The sequence below is a fragment of the Gymnogyps californianus genome, chromosome 1 (assembly GCF_018139145.2).
Source record: "Gymnogyps californianus isolate 813 chromosome 1, ASM1813914v2, whole genome shotgun sequence".
Classification (NCBI taxonomy): Eukaryota; Metazoa; Chordata; class Aves; order Accipitriformes; family Cathartidae; genus Gymnogyps; species Gymnogyps californianus.
Window position 1 is genome coordinate 103,708,752 of NC_059471.1, and position 24,151 is coordinate 103,732,902.

General features: G+C 44.1%; 1 protein-coding gene across 1 annotated transcript in view; it reads left to right on the top strand.

Annotated features, from left to right (window-relative positions):
• Nucleotides 1-7,610: 7,610 nt before the first annotated feature.
• The window catches only part of GRIK1 (glutamate ionotropic receptor kainate type subunit 1), a 175,498-nt gene continuing 158,957 nt past the window's right edge, over nt 7,611-24,151 (top strand). The window contains exon 1 of the mRNA XM_050895068.1: nt 7,611-7,758. Coding sequence (XP_050751025.1) covers nt 7,611-7,758 — 148 coding nt within the window. The remainder of the gene's footprint in view (nt 7,759-24,151) is intronic.

The following is a 24,151-nucleotide window of genomic DNA, read 5'->3' on the forward strand; positions in this document are numbered from 1 at the left end:
TGTGTGCCTGCGACAATGGAACCCCTGTCTAGCCTGGAAGTGCTGTGCATTGCCACAAAAGAAACAATAAATAACAATAAATAAGACCGAGTAACTCAGATGATTAAAAATACACATATATGTAATATATACATACATTATATTATCTATATATGCAAGTATGTAATATACAGATATTAAAATCTTTTAAGTAGCTTTTTAAATTATGTGCTGATAGGTATATATATTTAAACCTGTTTATCTACACACAGTCAAAATCCCATATATTGTTTTTTATCACAGATAGCATGTCGTATTTTATTATTTATGGATATATAAAATAGATCATGCAAATGCCAAGTGAAAGACAAAACACTCACAGAGCAAACACAGTTTCTGTGATCCTTAGAATGCAGAGCTTTAAAAACAAAAACTCTTTGTGAATTTAATTTTGCCAGGTGCTACATAAATGATGATGCGAGCTATCAAAATATAAATCATACATGTTTAAAATGAAACATCCATTGTTATGAGCAAACTTATAGTCTTTCTTAAGCAGTGGAAGATTTTTTCCAAAATCCTGATTCATGTCTGTGGATGAACGGAAAAAGGCCTACAAATGCCAGAACTGCTCTTGGCACTCCTTGCTACTAGTCCAGCTGCCCTGGGAGCAGGGGCATTTCAGTCTGGGATGGACTGATCTGCACAACACAAAGCATGAGCTGGGAAAAGGAGTAGGGCACTTCTGAGGGACCTCCAAAGTTTGCACTAACTCCTAGGATCTGCTGAAGCAGGGAGGTACCTATCACCCCAGAGCGGCTCCAGCTCGTGGTTAGAGGTGAACTGTCTGCTGGAGTCCTTGAGAGGGCAAGCAGAAGCTCTCCCGTCTCTTCCTGCTTCGCTGACTGCACCAGAGCAGGAAAAAATATATTTCTGGAGCATCAAGGGAACTAATTCCCCTGCTTTTGTCAATCCAAGAAGAACAGGGCAGAAAATAGCAGGTTCATAATATCCTTTCTCCCTCAGGTCCCACTCGATTTTGTCAATGCTGGGGTACTACAACAATAAAGTGAAATACTCTCTTTTTGACATTTAAGTCACTCTTTTGAAATAAGTGTGGAAGGAGAAAAATTAGTTAGGACACATTTAAATAATACTGGGTAGAGATTTGGAACAGTCATTAATTTACCCCACCAGCTTACTCATAATTAATAGTAACTCAATGGCAGAAAAGAGAAATATACTCTGGGGAAACAGTGCAGTTTAATAAAAAATAGTATTAATTCTTCTCCCCTCTGCATTATCTGCTAAAAGGTTGGGGTTTTTTTTCTTCTGTAAAAAGAATATATGACAAGAGCTTCTCAGGGCAGAAGCATTGCTCTTGGTCAAATGTTGGAAGCTCACACTGACTCCACTCATTTTAGTGGAACTTTCTAGATTTCTATTAATGTGACTAAGCAGAAATTGACAAAAGTCCCTTCTTCAATGGAAGATGTGCCAGGATATTCTATGTATATACATATCTTATATATAAGTAGTATATACATACACTTATCCCTTTCAAAAAGTCTCTAGTGTATCATACATTGGAGAAAAAAAGGTAATAGGTCTTTGGCTGAGAAAGGTTTTCAGTGGGTTGCATTTGAGTTGCATGTTATTTATGTCTTTTAGCTAAATAGTATGGTGGATAAAAGTATCTACTGCTCAGGGAAAAGCAGTTTTGCAGATTAATGTTAGGCCAGTTCAATGGAGTGGATCAATGTTAGTTTGTTAGGAGATTCGTTGTAGCATTTTTAGTGAAAAGAGTTTGGAAAGGGGAGAACTGCATTTATGGGTTTGGGAACATAAATAAAGAGAGCACTTGAACCAAAAAGAGCTTTTTAAAATGTGATGTTTAAACTTGCTGTAATCATGGTGCTATTTTCATTGGGGAAATAATTTATATTTGCTTTCCTGTGCATTACAGTGTTTCAGTAAAAATACTTGTGTCTTAACATTTTTAAGTGTAAAAATTAATTTAACCTCCTCACTTACGTGAAATTCAGTGGTGTTTTGGTAACATGCTGATAAAGAGAGAGGGAAAAAATTATAAAAATAATCTTTGACTTCAACTGAAGCAAAATTGGAGGCATGTCAGGGGAATCTGGAATAATTCCACTCAAACAGCTCTCTCCTCTCCCCTGCCAACACCAGCACAGCGCTCCATCACTGACATCCACCAGCTCTGCTCTACAGACCAGATTTCTTGTCTCGTCTTGTCACCTTCCACAGATCTCCATAGCAGCTCTCCCAGGATAGCTGTTCTTCATGGCCAGCGGCACCCTCAGAGGCATAAAGGTTATTTGTGTTCCCACTGGCTGCAGGGATGCTTGGGGCTTGCTCCTTGTGTGTTCCCAGTCAGTTAAGTGGAGGACAAGTTTCCTTCCTCTCCTCTCCTCTCCTCTCCTCTCCTCTCCTCTCCTCTCCTCTCCTCTCCTCTCCTCTCCTCTCCTCTCCTCTCCTCTCCTCTCCTCTCCTCTCCTCTCCTCTCCTCTCCTCTCCTCTCCTCTCCTCTCCTCTCCTCTCCTCTCCTCTCCTCTCCTCTCCTCTCCTCTCCTCTCCTCTCCTCTCCATGGGATTTCCTTCTCAAGTACAGTGATGTGGCATCAGGACCAGAGGCAAGACATGTGGAGACCCAGAAACTAATTTTGCAGGGGTAAATGGGGAGAGGTAACAGCAAGGAGGTGAGGGCGTAACAGCAGAAAACATTGAAGAGGTCAGTGGACAAATGACAGGAGTGGAGGGTGAGAGATACCCGGGCATTTGGTTGGTCTGAGAGGGTGAGAGTGGTTGAGAGGGGGTATCCAAGCTCTTTAAAAAGTTCATCCGAGGAACAGAGCCTGTCTCCGGCAGTGGCAGAATTTTTTGGGCACGTGGGACAGGTTCACTGTGATGACAGTGCTGGGTGAGACAAGGTCTCTGTGGAGGGGCAGCACTACCGTTGGGCACAGGAGAAGGTGTGAGGAGACAGGACATGCAGGGGAGGTCCGAATGCTGATGGAGCAGCCAAACCCATGCCTGCAACCAAAGGAGCCGCAGTGGATGCCAGGGCTCAGGAGATGAAGAAAGCAACAAATCATTTGGGCTTTTCGGTTCCTGTCTCCTTTGGAGTGATATTTATTTTGCAAATGATCTTGCGAGAAAATGTTTGAGCAAGTGGAAAGAGAAAAGGACAAGAAAGGGATGTTTTTGTCTCTTCCTTTATTCTTCAGTTTCTTTCAGCTTTTTTCTAAGTTACATTTGGAGTGAAAGATTTTTTCGAAGATCCCAACTATTTGTTGGAAGAGCAGAACGCTGATTTGGTGTGGTTATTTTTAGATGATGCTATCAATTTCTGTGTTATCAGGTGTTGCACGTAGGTTATGAAAGACCTGGGGAAGTCTGATTTATTATGTTTCCATTTGGAGCTTTTACTACCGTGATATTCTACAATCTATTGCTGAATCTTGTACTGCGTGATGGTAGAAGGCTATTGGGAGACAAATGTGGAAAACACAGCCTTCCCAAATGAATGCTACCTGCCGCCTGTGGTCTCAACTCTAAGAAAGCAGCTTAGACTGGATAAGGTCTGGTTAAAGTCCTGAGGACAACACAATGCAGCTAAAATTTCTCAGAACTTGACCAAGAAATTGAGACTATTTCCAGATTTTCTGGAAACTTCCAGATTTTCCTGCATGTTTGCATTCACTTGACCTTCTGATATTTTGACCACGTCCAAACTCAAAACCAGAATTCAGACATGGATGCAAAATATGATGGAGGTGGTTTACATCCCCAGACTCAGTCATGAGGCCCTGATATCAGACAAGGTTTTAGATATTGGCCTAATAGTATTACTTAGACTGCAAATTGCGTAATAATTACACATTATATCTAACTGGAATTTGATGTTGTGAAACAAGACTAAAGACCCAAAATTCCTGTGTAAAGGACTCTGTGTTACTATTTGTAATATTAATGTGCTATGTGATAAGAACAGACTTTGATTACACACACTACCTTTCATTCTCCAGGTATTTCAACACATCTTACTAATAAATTCATCTAAATATTGGCAACGCAATGAATGAGTAAGCAAACGTGGCAGCCAGTATGGGCTGAACAACAGGTCACATGTTATGGCTCTGGGCATTCAAACCTGCTCAACTGGGAAAAAAAAGATTGGCAAGAGACCTGGGCTTTTTCCCTACTCTTTCTGAACGAAGTCCAAAAGGAGATTAAAGATTCAAGAATATCGATAACTGGAGACCAGCAAGATGAACTGTATTGAGACTTCTCATTTTAAAATATCAGCCAGAAATAAAACAACACTCCCTGTAAAGCATGCCATGATTTTGTGGGATAGAGCTCACTGGGTGATTTACTATGTTGCAAGCAACAAAAGAGCCATATGGATTAGAGCTTACTGTAAAATTAGAAACATGGAAGATACTTCCAGGGAAATTTCAGTCAGTTTAAAACTTTTTCTATCCTTTTCTGTTTCAAAATGGTCTCTTTCTAATTCTAAAACATCTTTTTCAGAACTATTTTGAGAAGAGGAAATGTTTTAAATCTCAAAGTGGGCAGTTTAAAAACCCTCTCCTTCTCCCCCAGTTTTCCTGTGAAGCATTGTGAAAACACAACCTTCCACTTCATGTCTGCTCTGACCAGTACAGGACGCAGGGGTCATATACACAAATAAAACCAGAAAAACTGGACAAAAAAGATCTTCCACAATAGCAAAGGGACTATTTTTCATTTTAAAGTTTGGCCAGTCTTTGCAGCATTAGAGCCAATTTGAATTTTTCCATAACTGTTTGTCGTTTTTTAAAAGCCATTGCTCTTTATGCATAAAGCTGTGGAATACTATCTAGGTAACACTTAGCTACACCCTGAAGCAGAAGCTAGTACCTCTTTCAAGTTTCCTGTGAGCCACTCCTGCCACAAGGGGTTAGCAGAGTTTGAGCTGTTCCGGTTTCTACTACTGGTAGCAAGTGTCCGCAGACCTCTGCCACCCTCTTGCAGTCATTACTAAGCTCTTATTTTTCCCATTCTGTTCAGTCCATGTTCTTAAGGGCTTCAAAGAAGCAAAAGACTAAAACCAGTGGTATTTTCAAAAGCATATAGTGCTGGTCAACTTCAGATCTCACTGAAATGAATGCTGAGGTGTCTTTGACTTTTGCAGGAACCCATTTACGTTGAGGACAAGTGGTTCTGAAAATAACAGTAGGTGTATTTTCCTGATGAAATATTTTCCTTTTTTTCCTTCAAAATAGTACCATTTCTCAGTCAAGTGGAACTAATATGACTTCCCTTTGGAAACCGGTACTTGCTGTTGGATCACTGTTATTTGCCATGCCAGCATGACTGTGAAAATGCAACTTGCCAGTCCAGTCAGAGCTACTTCTACTGCATGGTTTTGTACAGTGGATGAATGTGTACCTGAAGGGTAGCTGTTATTAGCCATTGCTCAGTGGCTGAGATTTTCCCGGATTAGGAGATGTACGCCTTCTCTCATGTATAGTGATTTGAAAGGCAATGACAGATTATAAAATTGTGCCAAAGTTACTGAGCCATTCAGTCTAGTCCAGGGTGGCCTGATGGATTCCTTTTCTGCCTCCTACATGAGAGCATACACTGTAGTTATTAACCACGCGAGTGATTTAATATAATTGTTACCTTTAGCCAGCGTGACGTGCGTGAGACAGGCGAGGGTGCCGGCTGAGCCTGTCTCTCACCCTCTGTTAGGGCACGTCCCGCAGGAGCAAGAGATGGGGGCAGCTATTCACGCAGAGCTGTGAAAGCGGGCACGGGGCCGGAGCAGTAATGCCGACATCCGTAGCCGACACACGGAGCTGCGGAGCGGTGGTGGCCCCAGAGGAGGCACAGGCTGAGCTGTGCGCCGGCACCATGGCAGGGAGCAGGAGACGAGGCATGAAAGCTAACGGGAGATGTAGCTGCCTCACCCTGGGGGCTGGCAGGGAGCTCGTGCCTGCTGGTGGATTCAGCTCTGTTCCTAAGGGAAGGAAGTCTCTTAGGTAAGCAAACAAAATATAAACATCATGGGCAAAAATTCTCCAAGATGCATGTAAAACATGCCGTGAGAAATGTAAAGTGGGGCACTAACTAGTATCCTGGCTGGGAATCTCGGTGGTGAGAACTCTTGAATAGCCTAAATTGCTCTGTAAACAGTAGAGGCAGGCTTTTCAGGAAACATTTGAGACTGACTGGGAGACATAATGTAGACGCTTGCATTTCCATTGCACTTCGGCATGTGCTGCGACTGCTCTGAGGAGTTAATTTCTGGAACAATAGTTAGACAGACTGGAGAGGAATACAAAATAAACAAATTTAAATTATTTCAATTTTGGATCTCAGCTATGCAATTTTAGTTCTGTTGCTAGCTGGGAGTCGTTCTCCTATTAGGTTTTTTTCTTTTTTCAGATCAGCTCAGGACCCATGTGTTTCCTTTATAGTGAAGCATTTTGAGTTTCACTGAACCTTTAAAACTGAGATTTTAAAAATAATTTGAGAACATCAGTTCACAGGGGAAAAGCGATCTGCTGGCCAAGTCAAGGATGGTGAGTGTTATGGTCCCTGTGCAACGGTTCAAAGCTGGCCTTGAGTTTTCCGCACTGGAACTTTGTGAACTCCTGATCCCAGGTGCGCAGCCCTGCAGTCCCCTTGCTGAGGCTCCTGCCACAGCTGGCGAGATGCACTGTGGGGACGTCTCCTGTCCCTCACTTGGTTGCAGAGGTCCAGGGTAGCAAGCACACCGCAGAAAGTGCTGCCTTCCCTCCACCTTGTCCCCACGGGTGTCCCTCAGCCTCCAGATATTGTGCGCCATCGCCTTATCCCATGCCTGGCCCCCCGGGAAGGGAGCTGTGCACACGCAGGGGCCTCCTGCCCCAGCTTCGCCTCTTGTCTGTATTCCAAACCCCCATACAACCAGGAGGTAAAAAAGCAGGAATTGTGGGGCTGACGGGCACGGAGGGGGGGGGGGAAGCTTCCCCCAGGCCAAGGAGAGGCCTCCAGCCTTGCGGGGGGAGACCCGCGGGGGCCGGAACAGCACATAGCACAACGCGGGGCGAGTCGGCTGGCGGGACCGGGGGCCGGGAGCATCTCTGCCCCCCTCCCTGCCCCTGCCCTGCCCTTGTCCCTATGTCTGCCCCTGCCCCTGGCCCTGCCTTGCCCCTGCCCAGCGCGGGAGGCGCGGACCCGGCCGTGCCGGGGAGCAGCAGGACAGTTTTTGTGTGTGTGTGTGTGTGTGTGTGTGTGTGTGCGTGTGTGTCCCCCCGTGTGCGTGGTGCCCCGCCACGCCGCGCGTCCCGGTCTGCCCCCGCAGCCGCCTCGCCCCGCCCGGGGCCGCCCCGCGGGAGGAGCCGCCCCCTCCCGTCCCTTCCCTCCCCTCCCGGCGGCGGCCGCGGCGGGGGCGAGGGCAGCGGGGCGGTGGGAGCCGCGGGCGGCGGCGCAGCGCGGCAGCGGCGGGAGCGCGGAGCCCCCGCGCCATGGGCAGGCGGCGCGGAGCGGCGGCGCGCAGCCGGCCCCGCCGGGGGTAGCCGCCCGCGCCCCGCACCCGCGGAGCCCGGCATGAACTGAGGCGGGCGCGGAGGATGGCGAGCGCCCTCGGCCCGCGGTGGCCCCTGCGCCCGGCCCCGGGCGGCGGCGGCGGCGGCGGCAGCGGCGGCGGGGGGCTCCTCTTCGTGCTGCTCTGCGCCTCGGCCGGCCTGCCCCGGAGCGGCCAGCAAGTGCTGCGGATCGGTGAGTGCCGCCCGCGGGCCCTGCGCGCTCCGCTCCGCTCCGCGGGCACCGCCGGCTCCCGCCGCCGGGGTCGGGGGCGGTGTAGGGGGCTTCTCGCTCCTGGGCTCTTCCCCTCCCTCCTGCCCCGGCGGCTGCGCGGGTGCTTGCTTGTGCCGGGGCAGCGGGACCCGCGTACCTCCCGCGGGGCGCGGGGCTCGGCGCAGCCCGCGGGGAGCCGCCGCGCCGGGGCCGGGGCTGCGGGCGACGCCGGCTGGCTGCCCCCCAGCCCGTGGCTTTCCTCGGCGGGGCTTTTGCCCGGGGAGCGGGGGCGCAGCCCGCCCCGTTTTGCTCCGCTGCCGGGCTCTGCAGGGCTCCGCGGGTGCCGCTCCCGAAAGTTTGCCCCGGTGCGCGGCGGCGGGACGCAGGACGCGGGAAGTTGGGCGCGGGGACCCCGGGAGAGCGGAGCGGGGCCGGGGATGGGGCCGGGGCAGGGGCCGGGGCCGGGGCCGGGGCCGGGGCGAGCATCCCGGGAGCCGCTCGGGGCTGGCCGCGGGCGAGGAGGGTGTCACCCAGCGCTGAAGCACTCCGCGGCAGCGGGTGTAAAGTGCGCCCAAACCCAGTCAAACACCGCTCCCCCCGCCGCGCCGGGGCGGCCGCAGGAATGGTTCGGTGACCTTAAAATGCATGCCGAAAAGTGCTGAGGTTTCCTGTGTCGGACCGGAGAGCAAGCCGCTGCAGCATGCGAAGGGTAGTCTTTTAGGATGGGGGACGTGTTTGCCCTCCTTAGCCCTCGGCCGCTAACCCTGGGGTGGGGGGAGCTCCGCGAGTGCTGTACGTACGTGTAGCCCCAGAAAACAGGAATTTATTTTTAAGTAGAAAACTCCGCACCATGGAAACGGGGCTCCGTTCACAGGAAGCCTCTCTCCCTACAGTGGGTTTCTTGTGTCAGTCAAGTGAGACAGTGAATACAAAGTATCGAAAGAGTTAGGGGTTAGGAAAAACTGGAAAAGATGTAGGCAGAATCTGTCACACTTCGGCTTTCTCTGCCTATCCCTCTTTTGCTTGACAAACACTGAACATGAAGCAAAAAAAAGAGAAAAGAAGCTGTTTGTGCCACCCTGGGAGATGCATTCCTAAAGGCGTGTTCCTGTGCGAAGTAAAAGGTTGATGCCATTTGACCTGGCAAGCGTTAACCCCACTCAGCTTTCCTCGCATGAGTGCTCCTTTGAACATCAAGTGGAAGGCTTCTCATATGCTTAGAGAGCAAGGGACCCGATGACTAAGTTAAGGGGTGCAGTCCCTCAAAGTGCTGAGCAAAGGCAAGGGGGGGGGGGGAAGAAAAGCTGAAGGCGCTCAGCACCGTGCAGCTGAAAATCTATGATAAGTTCATAACTGTCCATATTCAGTGTATGCTCACTTTTTTCTCATGGGATGCAGGTGAAGTTTGCTGTTTCTCTGCTCACCACTACAGTGTAACCGTGCCCCGTTTGGAGCCGAAGGGAATATCTGTGCACATGCACAGAGCACATGAAACATAAAACTTTGTGCTCTCACAGATGGGTAAATTCAGGGCCAACAAAACTTGTGGAAGAAAGTAAACCATGTTCAAATAACTTAGCCACATGCTTCAGCAGGATGCTTTGGAAATACACAAGCATCATCACTGCTACTAGGCAGCCTTAACTTGCTTAGCTTTAATGGGAATAGCCTTTGTAGGAAAAAGGAGCATGCCAGAGTTTAAAGGGAAACATATTTGCTTGAACGTAGTCCAAATGCTTAGCTCTGTGCAGGATGAAACCTCGGCTTCACAGCTGGCATCAGCATTGCAGGGACCCAGGCAGAGATTTGGGGTGTGCACTCCTCCCTCTGTCAACCTCCCCATTGCATAACTTGCTTTGCTGCTTCTGTTTGGTCTAGCGAGGCTCCCAGGCAATTGCCCACGTTGCTTTCCCCTAAAATTGCTGTGCGTGGTTTGTAGACTCTATGCTGCAAGATCTGTGTGTATCTCTAGTTTGGATTCACTCTGTCAGTGCGTGCAGCAGTGGTACCCTAATACTGATTCGACGCTCTTACTTCCACCACAATATAAACAATGATAAGTATAACAAACTGCTCAGCTTTCAATCACAGCAACCAAATACACATCCAAAGAGATGCTGCTGGAGAATAAATGCTCCTTGTGTGTTACATGGTTGTGAATGCATAAAATATTAAAGGTATTCTTATTACTATAGTTATCCTGCCTATAAAGTAATGATGTTATAAAATATTAATCCTTCACAGCCGCTAACAGCAGCAAGTTTCTCTGTGGAATCTGTCACTCTTAGAGGTGACAAACAGAAGTAATGGCAATAGCTCCTCCAACACTCTTTGTGATAACATAATAAAATCATCCCAAAGCATTTCTGACAGTGAAGAAAATGCTATTAAACCATCAGATTTTCTTCTTCATGTTTTAGTTAATTAAAGAAAGGAAAGCACTGCTATACAATGGTGCAGCAGTTTGCACCTGAATTAATACACTGGTAGTTTAATTGCATTTTCCACTGTTAGGGAGCTTTTGGATTTTTTTTTTATTTTTCTGGCTTATAATACAAATGAATGGATTCTCTTGTTGGTATTTAATTAGTTGAGAAAGGACATGCGAGCGATAGAAATTCTAGCTATTCTCAGCATCCAGCTAATGACTACTTTTGTAGCCTCTAAACAAGAAAATGAGGAATGGCACTATGACCAGTAAAATTAACTCATTAGTATAAAAATAATGGATTTTGAGATAAGATATAGTTTTCAGTTTCAGGTAATGCAATCCTTAAATTTTAGTGTCTTACTGAATATTTCTTTCACATTCATGTTAAAAAGCTTTTCCCTTGATATATGAACTAATGAACTGTCCAAGGAAATACCATCTTTATCTACACATAACCCAATAGACTATATTATATAAAGGTATATTTAAAGTTCATGACCCTAATATTTTTGAATTAATATCAAGGAATTTCTAGTTTTTACACTGAGTCAACCTAACTTTCTTATCCATCCTACTTGTACCACTTGTATAAAATAAATAAATAACAGAAGGAAGAATATAAATTAAGACAAGCAGCTGCTAAGTTGCAGAAACAGCTTCCAAAGCACTGAAATCTCAGCAGCAACAAAATTTATTTGTTAATGCTGGATGCAGAGCTTTCTCATTTCTTACTGTACGTCCTTAAGGCCATTACAACTTCTGACTAGGTTATAAGAATACAATTCAGTGATATTACATGAAAATTTATAAATGGTAATCATTCAAGCTACAATCTGCATTAGAACTAACCAATAGTTGAGAAACTACGCAAGTTATTAACATATCACTGGAGTTAATTAAAAAGAGAATGTGGCAGTTTTCAACAAATACCTGTAGGAAGTTATACTTGGATGAATCTTGGAATTAATCTCTAAAATTAACAACTCCTGAAAATGAACAAACGAGTAATTTTTAGGTTTCATAGAAGTTGCTTTAGGTGATGAAACAGATACCCTTCAGTTCATACCAGAAGTAATTTTCAGTAATTTGTGTGTTTCTGTAGTTAAATGGAATATTTAAGTACAGGTTCATACTCTGCACTGATTTATTCCTTACTTAAGCAAAATTCCCAATGGTTTAGTGAATTGTGTTTTCAAAGATGCAGGATTAACCCCATAATATTTCTCTCCAATTGAGAAATATAGATTTAAAACAGACACACATTAAGTCAACCTAACCTGCAAAATATTATTTTCTAATAAGTTGAAATTTTCAGTACAGATTTCAAAATATATGTCTATATTTCCCCAAGCAAGGCTAGAGCTGTGAGGTTTTTTCCTGTGTGATATTATGATTCCTACACTGTGAGAATGATAAAGACAAAACCCTAATTAATTTCACTGCAAATTTACTACTTTTTGTCAACTCTTTTTGAGATTTTGTTTGTGAAGGGAATGATATTAATATACATTTGAGCTTCATCAGTGTGACATGGCAAAAACTGTATTTGGAAAGTCTCTATCATATTTGAACATCATTAAAAATGTTAATTTTCAAAAGTATTTCTTACTAGGTGTCTACAAGTTATTCTGTTCCATAATATTGTAGGAAGTGGGACTGCATTTTCTATCATTAGATGACGAGGCATTAATGATGAGGCATTAACTACATTTTGTTCACCAGATCCTGAATTCTCAGTGGTTTATCATTTCACTGTAATACAATTTGCCTAAATTTCCTCATTCTACACTTAACAGAAAACTGTTTTGCTACAAATATTTCTAAAGGATTGCTACCAAAACGTCCAAACATTAATTTTTATGCATCTCCCTCCTCATTGGATTTGACAGTACTGTACAAGTGTGAGACAGTGCAACGTTTGGCTTGCATGCTTTAAGCGACCAATCAAGTTAAAAATACCCGATAAAAGGCAGATGAAAAATGTATTGCCAGCACCTTAGCAGGGCGCTCCAGCAAGTCTATACTTGTGCAATGAAAAGTTGGTGGAGCCGAGTGGCCTCAACGCATACAGGGAGCTCAGGGAAAACATTTGACTGCATAATGATTTGCATGGTTTCACCCTAAATCATTAAAATCAAAAACCCATCGGTGATTTCTTTGTGTTCTGCCATTTAGGCTTGATGATGCAGAGGGGTGGATTACTTTGGGTTCTGTTCCGTTGTATTTCCAGGCTTTTATGCCGTGGAAGGCGTTTGCTGTACTGGGTTGCTCCATTGGGGAATATTAAAAAGTTGTCAAGCCAGTGCTCAGCTGATGTAAATGGGCATCCTTTTATTGAACTCAAGGGAGCTATGCCGATTTAAATTGCTTGAATAGCTGCGTGGACATACTTAATATATTGAGAATGATGAAACTTTCGTAATTCCCCTGACTGACCTACCTACTTACCACCCTTCCTAATGACGGGTAGGATCCGACAAAATCAGGTCCTATGCCATCTTTAGCTCTTGTTTTACTCAAGTGCACTCTACAGAGCGTTTCTGGAGCTTGCTGCCGAGGCCGAGCAGTGGTGGTCATGGAGTGCATGAAGCTCGCCACCGTTGCGGTGACCTGCTACACTGTCAGCTCTTGATGCCTCGGTAAGGGTGCTTGCTGGGTGGCTGTGCTGTGGCCAGAACATCCTTATTGCTGGGGCAGTGTAAAGTGCTGCTCAGGATTTAAAGAAACTATAGAGGAGACCTTCACTTTCCAGAAAATGGGCGGTTTGCATCTCTGTTGTCAGGATATACCTACGTCCTAAATACCTGCTTTAGCATGAAATAGATGAGCTGTAAAGGCGCATGATAGTCTTCAAATGGTCTATAATACTGTGGCTTGATGATTATGCAGCAGGCAGCCAGCTGCTCAGGGCTGTATTAACAAAAACACTGAGCTTGAGTTGCTTCTGTCCGGGACCACTTGTCAGTAAATGTTGATGGAGAACAACAAAGAAAAGGTCCTGAGACCAGAAAATGAAAACTAAGGAAGCAAGGCTGGATTTGCCTAGCTTGGACCAGAGCTAGGATGGTTTAGACAGTACTGAGGGAGATAACATTTAAAAAAATGCATCATGAAGATATGTTAGTCCTGCATTTCACATCTTGGGAGATCTGTGGTTAACTATGGCAAATTTCACGAGGCTATCTTGGTGAAAAGTCAAGTCGGTTATAGGAAAATGAAATGGAAGGCAAGCCAGGGCGTTGATATCTTTGCTGTAGTATTTTATTATTTTCTCTTAAATTATGCAAGGTGTATCCTAATGTGCCCCTGTGCAAAATAGGTCCATAGTGCTGCAGTGAGCTCCAGGTGGGCAGATAAATAGGATATCCTGCTGTCATTCACCAAGGCTTCAAATGCATTTATGTAACACATGTGCATCAGTTCAGACAGTTAAGATTTTGGTAAAATACAGGACAAAATTTTCAAAACAATGAAATTGATGAAATTTTGCCAAAGGGTAAGATTTTTTCATCAAATATTTTGTTCATGCAAAATGGTTGATACTTAACCTAGTACTTTTTCAATTAACAATTCATGCACAGTACAGTGATCATTGCAGGAGGAACAATCCTTATAAATAAAGTAAAATTAAATTACTCTGAATTTCATTTCTTGCTTAATAGCCTATTTGTAGTGCTCAGGTGTAATAATTTTTTTAAATTCCTGCGACTTTCCCATAATGCCTAATTTCACTTATTCAGAGGGCATTTGCCTCAGCATCAGTTCTTGCTGTAGCTATAAGCTCCTCCATATGGCCCTGTCTTTGCTTAACATTTTCCATTCAGACCGCAAGTACAATCTCAATACTGTTTTTTCATTACAGTCTGTTCTGTATATCCTGGTCAGTAATAAAGCTTAAATCCTGCTCCCCCCCAATATTTTAAACAACTGCCTCTAATCTTCTTTTCTCAGAAAGGCTTGATTTGACCAACTAGACTATAGATTGTACTGCAGTAAAAAAAAAAAAATCCTATCCAAGAACTGATTAGTTTTACTCCACAGCTTTGGATCTGTAACCTGCAATCCCAGTATGTCCTAGTTTTTGGTTGACTTTAGATTTTTAGTTTGCAGTAATGAGTTTATGATTTTGGGAAAGCTTTGCAGTGGGAATGTTATTACCCTTCCCTCTCTCTCTCTTTCTGCTGAAGGTGATACAGTATTATCTAGAAAATAATTAGCTTTCAAATGATGAATTTGCTTTCACTGAGCAAAATCAAAATTCAAAATTAAAACTGTTTCATTATTCCAAATAATAGGCATCTTTTTCATTTCAGCTAGAGTGAGTATCTGATAGGGCTACTAAAGTATCTTCTTTTTTTTTTTTTTTTTTTTATAATTCTTCTCACAGTACAGAAGGTTCCTTGTATTATCTTTACAGCTTCACCTGTACTGAGACACTAAATTAGGGTGGCACAAACACCGGGAAATGTGAATCAGTTATACGGCCCAGGAGTATGGACAAAGAGTTAGAAGTGGTCTTAAAGGCTCAGTTTTGAGCTTCTTTTCTTGGGTCCATCAGGCTCTTTACAATTACACGTTCTAGTTGTTTTTTCCTTTGGGCTTTCAGACTGCACCACCACAGGTTTAAAAGAGGAGTGTTATATATTGTGTTAGCATTGAAATTGTTCCCACATTCTGCCATCGGATCTGCACCTGCAAACTTGGTCTATTTCAAGGAAAATTATGTTTACAGCACATTGATTCTGGCTGGGGTTCAAGACCAGCCATCCTTCCATATTGCTAAATGGCATGGAGGTCCTGGTGCAATGCTGAGTAGGTGGAAGTGACAGTCAGAGTGCAGAAGTACCTCCAGAAATATGGAGCAGGACTTGTTTTGAGCGAGCAAGTGTATGAAACTCATTGTTCTACCTACATATGAAGGAGCAGTGAAACTTCCCACAGCCGTTATGTCCAAGCGACACTTCTGCTAGAAGCATTATCACAGATGCTGAGGCTTTCCTTTGACTCTCAGATGGAGAAGGAACAGAGCCCTCCCTGAATTCAGTGGTACACCACTGAGACCTTAAAATCACTGTGATTTTGCATGCTCTCCTACAGAGAGAAAAAAAAACCCCAACAAACCAAAACCAACAAAAACCCAACACTTTTTTTTTTAAAAGATCAAGCATGCTAAAATATAGTAAGAGCCATTCACTACACTTTAAGTAATACAGGGTTTTCAGTTTTAAATATTTTGGACAGAATAAGGAGGAAAAGATACCAGCGTATGCTGTGGATGAAAGGGGTTGGGAAAAAAATGCTATTTTAAAAGAACAACGTTAGGTAGCTATAAGAAAAGAAGAAAAAATATTTGAAGATATGAGTTTGTTCTCCACTTCCCCTGGGATGAGCGATGGAGCAGAGTCCTGCCAGGATGTTTACATGGCACTTGCTGCCACTCGCTTCTACTAAAGATCGCCTCCCCTTCCCCTCGCAGGGAGAGATGTGTCATTAATATCCTCAGCATGCAAGCCAGATCCCCAGGTGAGTAATTAGGCTTGCCTAATCCGCCACTGCTGTTTCTGCAGTTAATGGCAGTCTGTATGTCAGCCCAACATATCCTAAGTGTTACTTTAGTTGCTTACTTCTTTAATGCTAAGTGTCTTCTACCTGAGAGCTTTGGCCTTCATGGTCCATGAGGGCGCACACAGAAGCCAGTAGGTTTCTAACTCTCTGCTTTCCTGCAGTGAATAGCAAGAGCAGCCCACATATCTGGGTTTACAGCTATGTCTCTAAACAGGTAAATCAAAGGATGCTACTTCTCTTTACGAGTCTTGCCTCGCTATAGCTTTGCCTAGCTATAGTAACACTACTCCTGTATATTGTCATGCAGTAGAACAATTAAACAATGAACAACTACTATGAATTGTGCTATCTTTAGGGGAAGCTGGATTATATAAATTGGGTTTAGCATGATTCTGCAAGACAGTACTGAGAAGAAAAGCTGTATGTACCTTGTATTCTTGGATCGTATAATTAGAAGGCAAATCCATGGAAATTGGTGCTTTTGGGGTCTACCATGAGATGAAAGGTTGTATTGAACTAGTTTCCTTACTGCTTTTGTCTCATGTAGTATGAACTGTGTCATATTTCAACAAGAATTGTAATGAATAATAACAACACTGAGATCTTCTGAAGCAGTAGAGCTCAGAGTACTTCACAAAGCTCGTACAGTTAGTTTTATTTTATGATTGGAAAACCAAGGCCAGATAACTGAAATGCTTTGCTGGCAAACTTGTGGCAAAGTTTGACCTGGAGTGACTCCAGGTCTCTGGAATGCCATCGCCCCAGACCTCTGCCCGCTGCATCAAAACTTTGACATTTCCTTATAGTTTGTATATTAAGTGAAGATTTGCATAGATCCTTTGGAAATTAGTAGTATGAAGTGCTAAGTGTTGCTGCTACAGAGGTCCAAGTGTGTTTAACTAAACAATTTATAGGTAGCTGTTTTATGGCCTGAACGGTTTGCACACACTTGGAGCTCAGCCCTGGACGTGCAGTGCAAAGCAGACAACGCTGAAGATTTTCCCTGACACTGGAGGATTCTCTAAAGAAGCAGAGCATGTGCCTTCCTCTCCCGATTTGGGTAGTGGCCAAATATTAGGTGCTGTATCTGACCTTAGCCAGAAGCCCCTCAGGGGCCACCAACATCCATGGCCCTTGGAAGTGCCTTTTCACTGCTCAGATTTCTTCTGAGCATCTTTTCAGCATGGTTTGCCATGTCCTCTGCAGCCTGCGGCTTCATATCTGCCCAGCAGTGGTGTTCTGCTGAAGATCAGGCATGGTAAGTCTTAGCAAGAGATGGACACCTTTAAGGTACAGAAGAATTTCAAATTTTTTTCCCCATTTTGGCACTCCCACGGACTACTCCACTATGGCACACATGCCCTCTGTAATTATATGTATTTCGAGCACAGAAACATTTTGTTATTTATGCCCTTTCTAGAAGGATATTTTGTACATTGGCAAGGTGGTTAAGTGTTTTACTAGGCTGTAACTCCCAGGCAAATACAGCAACCCGTGTGAATTGGCCTGACTCGTTCTCTTGCATCACATTTGTTCCAGCACAGTGTTTCCCTCTTCTCCCCCAAGAAAGGGTCTAAGCAGTTGGAAAGAGGCTTTCAGAGCATTCGAGCCATGTGCAGTGATGTAGACTGTACTATCAAAACTGTTGAAGTCTTTATCAAATATTCAGGTGTCCTTATAAAATTCTACAGCTGTGCTAGCTAGGAATTAACTCTGGCTTCAGGAACTACACATCTCGGTGCTTACAATCCTTTGCTTTCACTGTCTCGGTCTCATCCCTGATGAAGATACGGAGAACTGAAAATTAGATGCACTGAGATGTAAACAACCAGAGGAAAAAAACCCCAAAAATACAACTTTTGCTTTCACAAAAATAACCTTTTCTCTGCTTACATTCAAGAAAAAATACAACAGAAGCCAAAGCCCTTTTAATCTTCCTTCCCGCTGTGCAAATGTCTTTCTCCTAAATGTGTTGAGGGCCCTGTGCCAACCCAGTCATTTCTATAAAGGTTATGAATAGGAAGCTCAGGCCTGATGGAATGTGAAAAGTAGTTTGTGTGAAATAGTTACTTCATTTTCGAGGAACTGCAAATTAATCTCGATTTCTCTGGAATGGTCCCAAGAGATTAATCTCAAGACATCCAAGTCCATATCAAGCTTAGAGGCTCTCTATCAGTAGTCAGAGGAGAGGAGGCCAGGTTGCTGCAGCAACAGCGTGACATACGTAAAACTCTGTTTGATTATGTCAGTATCACAGAGAAAGCTATTTAAAAGTTAGGTCAGGTTTTTTAGCTGTACTATACTTTTCCAGAGACTGTCAGTCACTGTCAGATTGGCCAAGGAGTCAAAATGCATGACAAATAAGTTCAGCACTCTCATGTGGATAGTAAGTTAGCAGTCCACATAAAATAAAACAGTAATAAGGTATTGAGAACTGTTAAAGAAACTAGTAGTAAGCCACTTAAGAATTCTTCCCTGAAATTTGGAGACAAATAAAATTACAATTTCTAATTAAAACATTTTCATGTTTTGTTTTTGAATGCTTTTATTCATCTCTGGACTCAGAAAAAGCATAGGAAATTACTTAAAAACCAAAAAGATGATCTTTGGTAGTCTATTGGCATGGGAGATGAATGAGTAAATATCTTGTGCAGGGCACAAGAAGGACATGGAGTCACTGCTGTACTATTTTCCCTTACGATTCTTCAAATGCATTTTGTATGATAAACCACACTCACGCTAAACAAAATGGCTTTGTTAATAGAATGCTATATCCCCAATTTATTTGTCCATACTTAAAAATATTAAATGCAAAAGACTATACTAAAAGAGTGCAGTAAATGAGGCAGAAATTCTGAAGAATAATGCATGTTGTTAGGTAACAAAAGATGGGATTTTGAAGTTGTTCAGTCAACATTAGTTCGATATTTCCCATCTTCTGAGGTTTCACTTTTTAATCTTATATGTTTATATAAAAAGCTTTTGGTATAATTCTCTATCACTGTGTAAAAAACAATCAGAAATGCCAGGAACGTTCCCCTGATGCCCTACGGGCACAGCAAGGATCGCTAGTGCAGTGCAGGATGGAGACCTGTGCCACCCATCGCCAGTAGATGTGGCTGTTCTCCCTATGGACCTGGCACTAGAGGAGGACGAGACAGCTTCTGCTGGTGTTTTGCCAGAGGTGTTTGGTGATGGGGAGCTGGCTGGCAGCACAGCAAAGGGGCAGCGCAGGCTCCTGGCTCATACCGCTGCAGGCACCAAACCAGGCAAGGGACAGGCTTGTTTCTGCAGCGCTGGGCAACCCGCGCATCGTGCAAACAGGTACGGTAGGTACTTATCTGGCCATTGGGAAAAAGCTGTCACTGACTGCGTCCACAGCACCAGGCCATCAAATTTTAAGTCCCTGCATGAAGATATTCTTGGTGAAAACATTCTCGGTGAAAAGATTATCAGAATGTTTGTCGTTCGGGCAAAAAAATGTGTCTTATTCTCAGGAACAGCTAAAACCTCCTGTATTCAGTCTGAGACAGCTGCAGGATAGGGGAAATGTTGCTTTAGATGGCTAACATTTGACAGAGTTATAAGCAGCTAAAGACAAGGTTGCATAGTGGACAATGTCTGGAGTCCTTTCTTATTGACAGCTGCTGCAAGGTCTTACTGACAACACTTACAAAAGATGAGATGGAGCTCCCTTGTGGGAAAACTCTTTTGCTTTTGCTGGCGTGAAGCACTTTTAGCGCCTAAGTCATCAGCCAGCATGAGCCTTGCCAGTCTTGTAGGTCTGATCTGGATGGTTCAAGTTTCAGGTCCGTTGTGTGGTGAAGGACCATGGAAACTCGAGGTACAGTGACAAGATGGTGGCCTGCGGCAGTGCTGACAGCAGGGCAGTCTAGCTTGTCTGAAACAGGCCTGCTAGGACAAGCCAACACGGGCTGTTCTTCTCCTGACATGTTACACAGTGAAATACTGCAGTCTTTACAGTGACATGCTGTTTCCTTCACTGGAGCTCTGTCTGCTTAAACAAACCCATTAAAGATGGGCATTTGTTCTTTCTTGAATGAGTTTCCATTTGTTTGTCTGCTAATGGCCAAGTAGTGCAGAAGGGAGAAATACAAGGTTTCCTGCTTCTCCATTTGGAAACGGTTCGGCGAAGGTCCCTTTGAGGACACACAGCACTCTTGTCTGCAACACGCGTTCCCTAAGCCCGGTGGCAGGGATCTGGGCAGAGAGGGAGCTCACTGCAGAGAAGGGCTTAGTATCCAGTGGGTATAAGCCAGCATGGGGGGGGACTTTGAAAAGAGACCGCTCAGCTTGTGACCGTGCTGAAATTCACTGGGGGTGACTCGCCAGTCTGTGATCTGCCCCTAAGGTGTTGCGGTGGTGGTGTCAGGATGACTTCAGCGCTCACCCGCAGCTTGCTGCCGCACACAAAGCTCCATGGAGCCGAGCAGACACCATCGAACACGAAGTTCAATGTGCACGTGACTAAAGATTTTGTCCGCAAAGCCAAAGGAGTCCACAGTTATAAGGAAGTCAAATGTCGACGCAGCTCAATGCATTGAGTGGATTGCTTCTCTGTGCAGGAACCTTTAAGCTTCCCAGCCTTGCCCCCTCTGTTTCTGCTTCCCCTCTCTCTGAGCATGGAGATGCTCAGCTCGTCTGGCCAAGTGCTCTGGCATACGATTTGATCCTGCCACCAAGGCCACTTTCCGAATTTTGATGTAAAAATGATGTCTTTCTTCTTGCTATCTCTGATCCAACAACTTGTACACAAAAAGCTTTTTATTCTTCCGAAGCTGCTTCCTTTCAACTATGCCAAACCACCCCAAAAACTTATCAGTGGGGCACCACAGCTGAAGTCTAATATGAGCTGATGCTTTTCCAACTGTAACTATCTTGAAAATTTTCATTTCACGTCCAAATTGTTTACTTATCTGCTAGAAGCATATGTTAAGAGAAGTTAAGGCTCTGTTGCCCAAGGTGCATTTTAATACAGGGAAAGAATTGCTTCAGATATTTCACATTACATCTTCTAGCTTTATCTGGTGCTGTAAATTATAAAGCTGCTCCATTGAACTGAATGAAGATTAAATTTTTGAACACTGTTTTCTGAAGAATGCAGATTTTTCTCTTTGAAATGAAGAATCTGTCCTGCATCAGTGTGGCTCACTGCATACTTTGCTGCCCAAGCCTTTCTTTTTTCTCTTAGGGTGCCAGGCTGTTCCCTGCGGACCATGTCCTGTCGTTGATCCATGTACTGACATTAAAAAGCATCTGCAGATGGAGTGAGTGTGGGATGTGCCCTGAACAGCAAGTGGTTTGGGAAACTGTAATCCTTATGCTGTCATCTTGAAATCGGAACTGTCATGAAGGAAAACTAGCAAGAAACATTTATCTTCTCGTCTGCGTAGACCTTCTCCTGTAGATGCCCGATGTATGTATGATAGACGGATGTGTTTTAAAAAACCAATCGCTTGCAGCATCCAAGTGAAATACTTATGCACTGCTGTTTTACTCAGATACATGCCTCTATCAGGCTGAATTCCTGGCTTCCAGCCCTCTTCTCTTAGCTCTCCCAATGTGGGGAGCTCTCATCTGTGTTTGTTGCCTTCAGTGCCTAGCACAGGCCCCTGGGAAGAAGCTGAGTGGGTGCCTCCTTTAAAGCAACATAGTACCAAGAGGATCAAGTGTTGCAAACAGTTCTGTTGCCACTGTATAAAAGGATGAATTTAGTCCCATTTCCTCTTATGAATTGTCTCCCACGTATGCACACATGCACACAAAAGCCAGACACTACAGCTGCCCCAGACGCTGCTTGCTCAATATTGCAACACGACTATCTGGTGCAGACACTTCACAAGGCTGGAGGATGTTAACCAACGTGGGAAGAGCACCAGTGTTGAGGTTCCCCACGGCCTCTTCTCTGTGTCGTCCTCATCACCTTCATGGGGGGAGCGGAGGGGGAGACACGGTAGCATGGCACCTCATCTCCTCCCCCCATGGCAGCTGCCCTCCCCTTCTTTCAGGAGCAGCGCATGGAGGAGCAACAGCATCTCCTTTCCGTTGAAAAGAAAGCAGTGGTGGCAAGCATGCCTGGGACTGCTGCAGGCAGCGTTTTTCTGGGTGAGTGGGTCGAGGCCACGTCCATCCTGTCAAGTTCACCATCAGCAGAGACACTTGGGGCGTGCAGCACACGTCTCAACCTTTTCAGGAGTGCTGGGGTTAGCACAAAATCAGAGGAAGAGAAAGAAAATGTTTTCTACTAATTAGATGGCTATATACTTTATGCCTTCTGGTTCTTTGCTTTAAATGGGAATGTTTCTGCGTGTAAGCAGATTACTTCTGTGTTAATCAGGGTGTTTCATAGCCTATTTTATATAGGCAAAAGTTAGTCCAGTTTTCCATACTGTATTGAAATACTTTGCACAGCAAAATAATGAGAAAGGATGATGAGGGAAAAGATAATTGTTCTTTCTAAATCCAGAGTAATTAATATGACAACTACTGTTTTAAGATGACTTGTGTACTAATTTATTTCTACAAGTCTGTAAGTGAAAGGGTGATGAGATCCCACCTTTTCTTCCTTCTCACAAAGGTCATTTCAGGAAGCCATTGTATAAATCTTTGTCCTGAGTATTTCTGTGAGTGCTAAATTGTTATTATGCATTGTCAGTAAACAGGTGAATCTTGTTTCTGGGCAGCTGTACTTAGCACTTTCCCTCTTTTCTGAGAGAAGCTTCATCAGAGTCGGTCTTGATCTGTTTTCTGGGTTACGTATTGTTTTACAAGTATCATGTGCAAGAAATCAAAAAATTTAGAAATCATGCTTGTGACTTATTGAAACTGCTCTCAGAAACAAACAGAAAACGCTGCCCGGTGGTGACGAATGAGGGCAAAAGTGTGAGAAACAGCCCTGCAAGCACCGAGGGGACAGAAGGAGGAGGGGAGGAGGTGCTCCAGGCACCTGAGCAGGGATCCCCTGCAGCCCCTGGAAGAGACCACACTGGAGCAGGTATCCACACTGCAGCTGTGGAGGACCCCAGGCTGGAGCAGGTGGATATGCCCTGAGGAACTGTGGCCCATGGAGACCCTACGCTGGAGCAGGTTTATCCTGGATGACTGCAGCCCATGGAGAGGACCCATGCTGGAGCAGGGCAAAAGTGTGAGAAGGAAGGAGCGGCAGAGAGGAGCTGCTATGGAATGACTGCAACCCTCCATTCCCCGTCACTCCTGTACCGCTCAGGGGGGAGGAGGTAGAGGAGTCGGGAATGAAGTAGTGAAGTTGAGACTGGGGTAAGGGAGAAAGCTGGTGTTTTAATTTGTCTTTGTTTCTCACTATCCAACTCTATTTTCATTGGCAATAAATTAATTTTCCCCAAGTTGAGTCTGTTTCACCCATGACAGTAATTGTTAAGCGATCTCTCCGTCTTTACCTTCACCCACGAGCTTTTTCATCTTTGTTTTCTCCCTCTGTCCTGTTGAGGAGGGGGAGTGAGAGAGCATCTGGGTGGGCATCTGGCAGCCAGCCAAGGTCAACCCACTGCAACTAGGATGTGGAAGAATTGAGAAGTATTTTTTCCATGGCATTTGTATTGGAATTGCTCATTTTTCGTAACTTCTAGTAAGAATAGTCTGAAGCTACTTCTCTCCAATGGCTTTTAACTGCTGTTATAAAGGCTGGAGTTTCTTAGGTGGGAGACTGAGCTGCTCAGTGATACCAGCTGACTATGCATTTGCACAGTAAGAAACGGGATTTTTAAATAATTTAAATAACTAAGTTTAGAAGATGTGGAGCAGATTTTGCTGGGGAGCTTTCATTAATGCTAGAATTCCTGGCTTTTGTATTTGCAACTCAGCTGTTTGCAATACCAAGAGCATATATTATTGCAATTCTTAGAAGGATGCAATGATTCATGGTATTTTATAATGAAGTAATATGAATGTAAATTTATATTAGTAAACTCTCTTCATTGATTATTTGACCCAGAATTCCAAATGCACAGGAAAAATCTGAATGAAATGTAGTTACTGCTGATACCAAATTGTCAATTTTTATATCTTGTTATCACTGCTGAATTAATCCATATTGGAGAATTAACAAGAATCAAAGAAGCATTTTAAAAGGAATATTCAACATATTTAATCGCACATTTTAGAATTTTAATACACACAACTCTGTTCCTTCATTACTCCTCTAAGTTAAAACAGAGACAAGCAGGATACAAAGAGGTGATGGTCAGCCATACTTCCAATTTAACCCCTTGAAAGCAAGGCTTATAATTAAAAAGTTGATTCCTACTAAATAAAGTAGTTCTGACAAGCTCCTTCAGCATACATCCCATTAAAATCACTTCCTACTTTTGGCAGGGCTGAAGG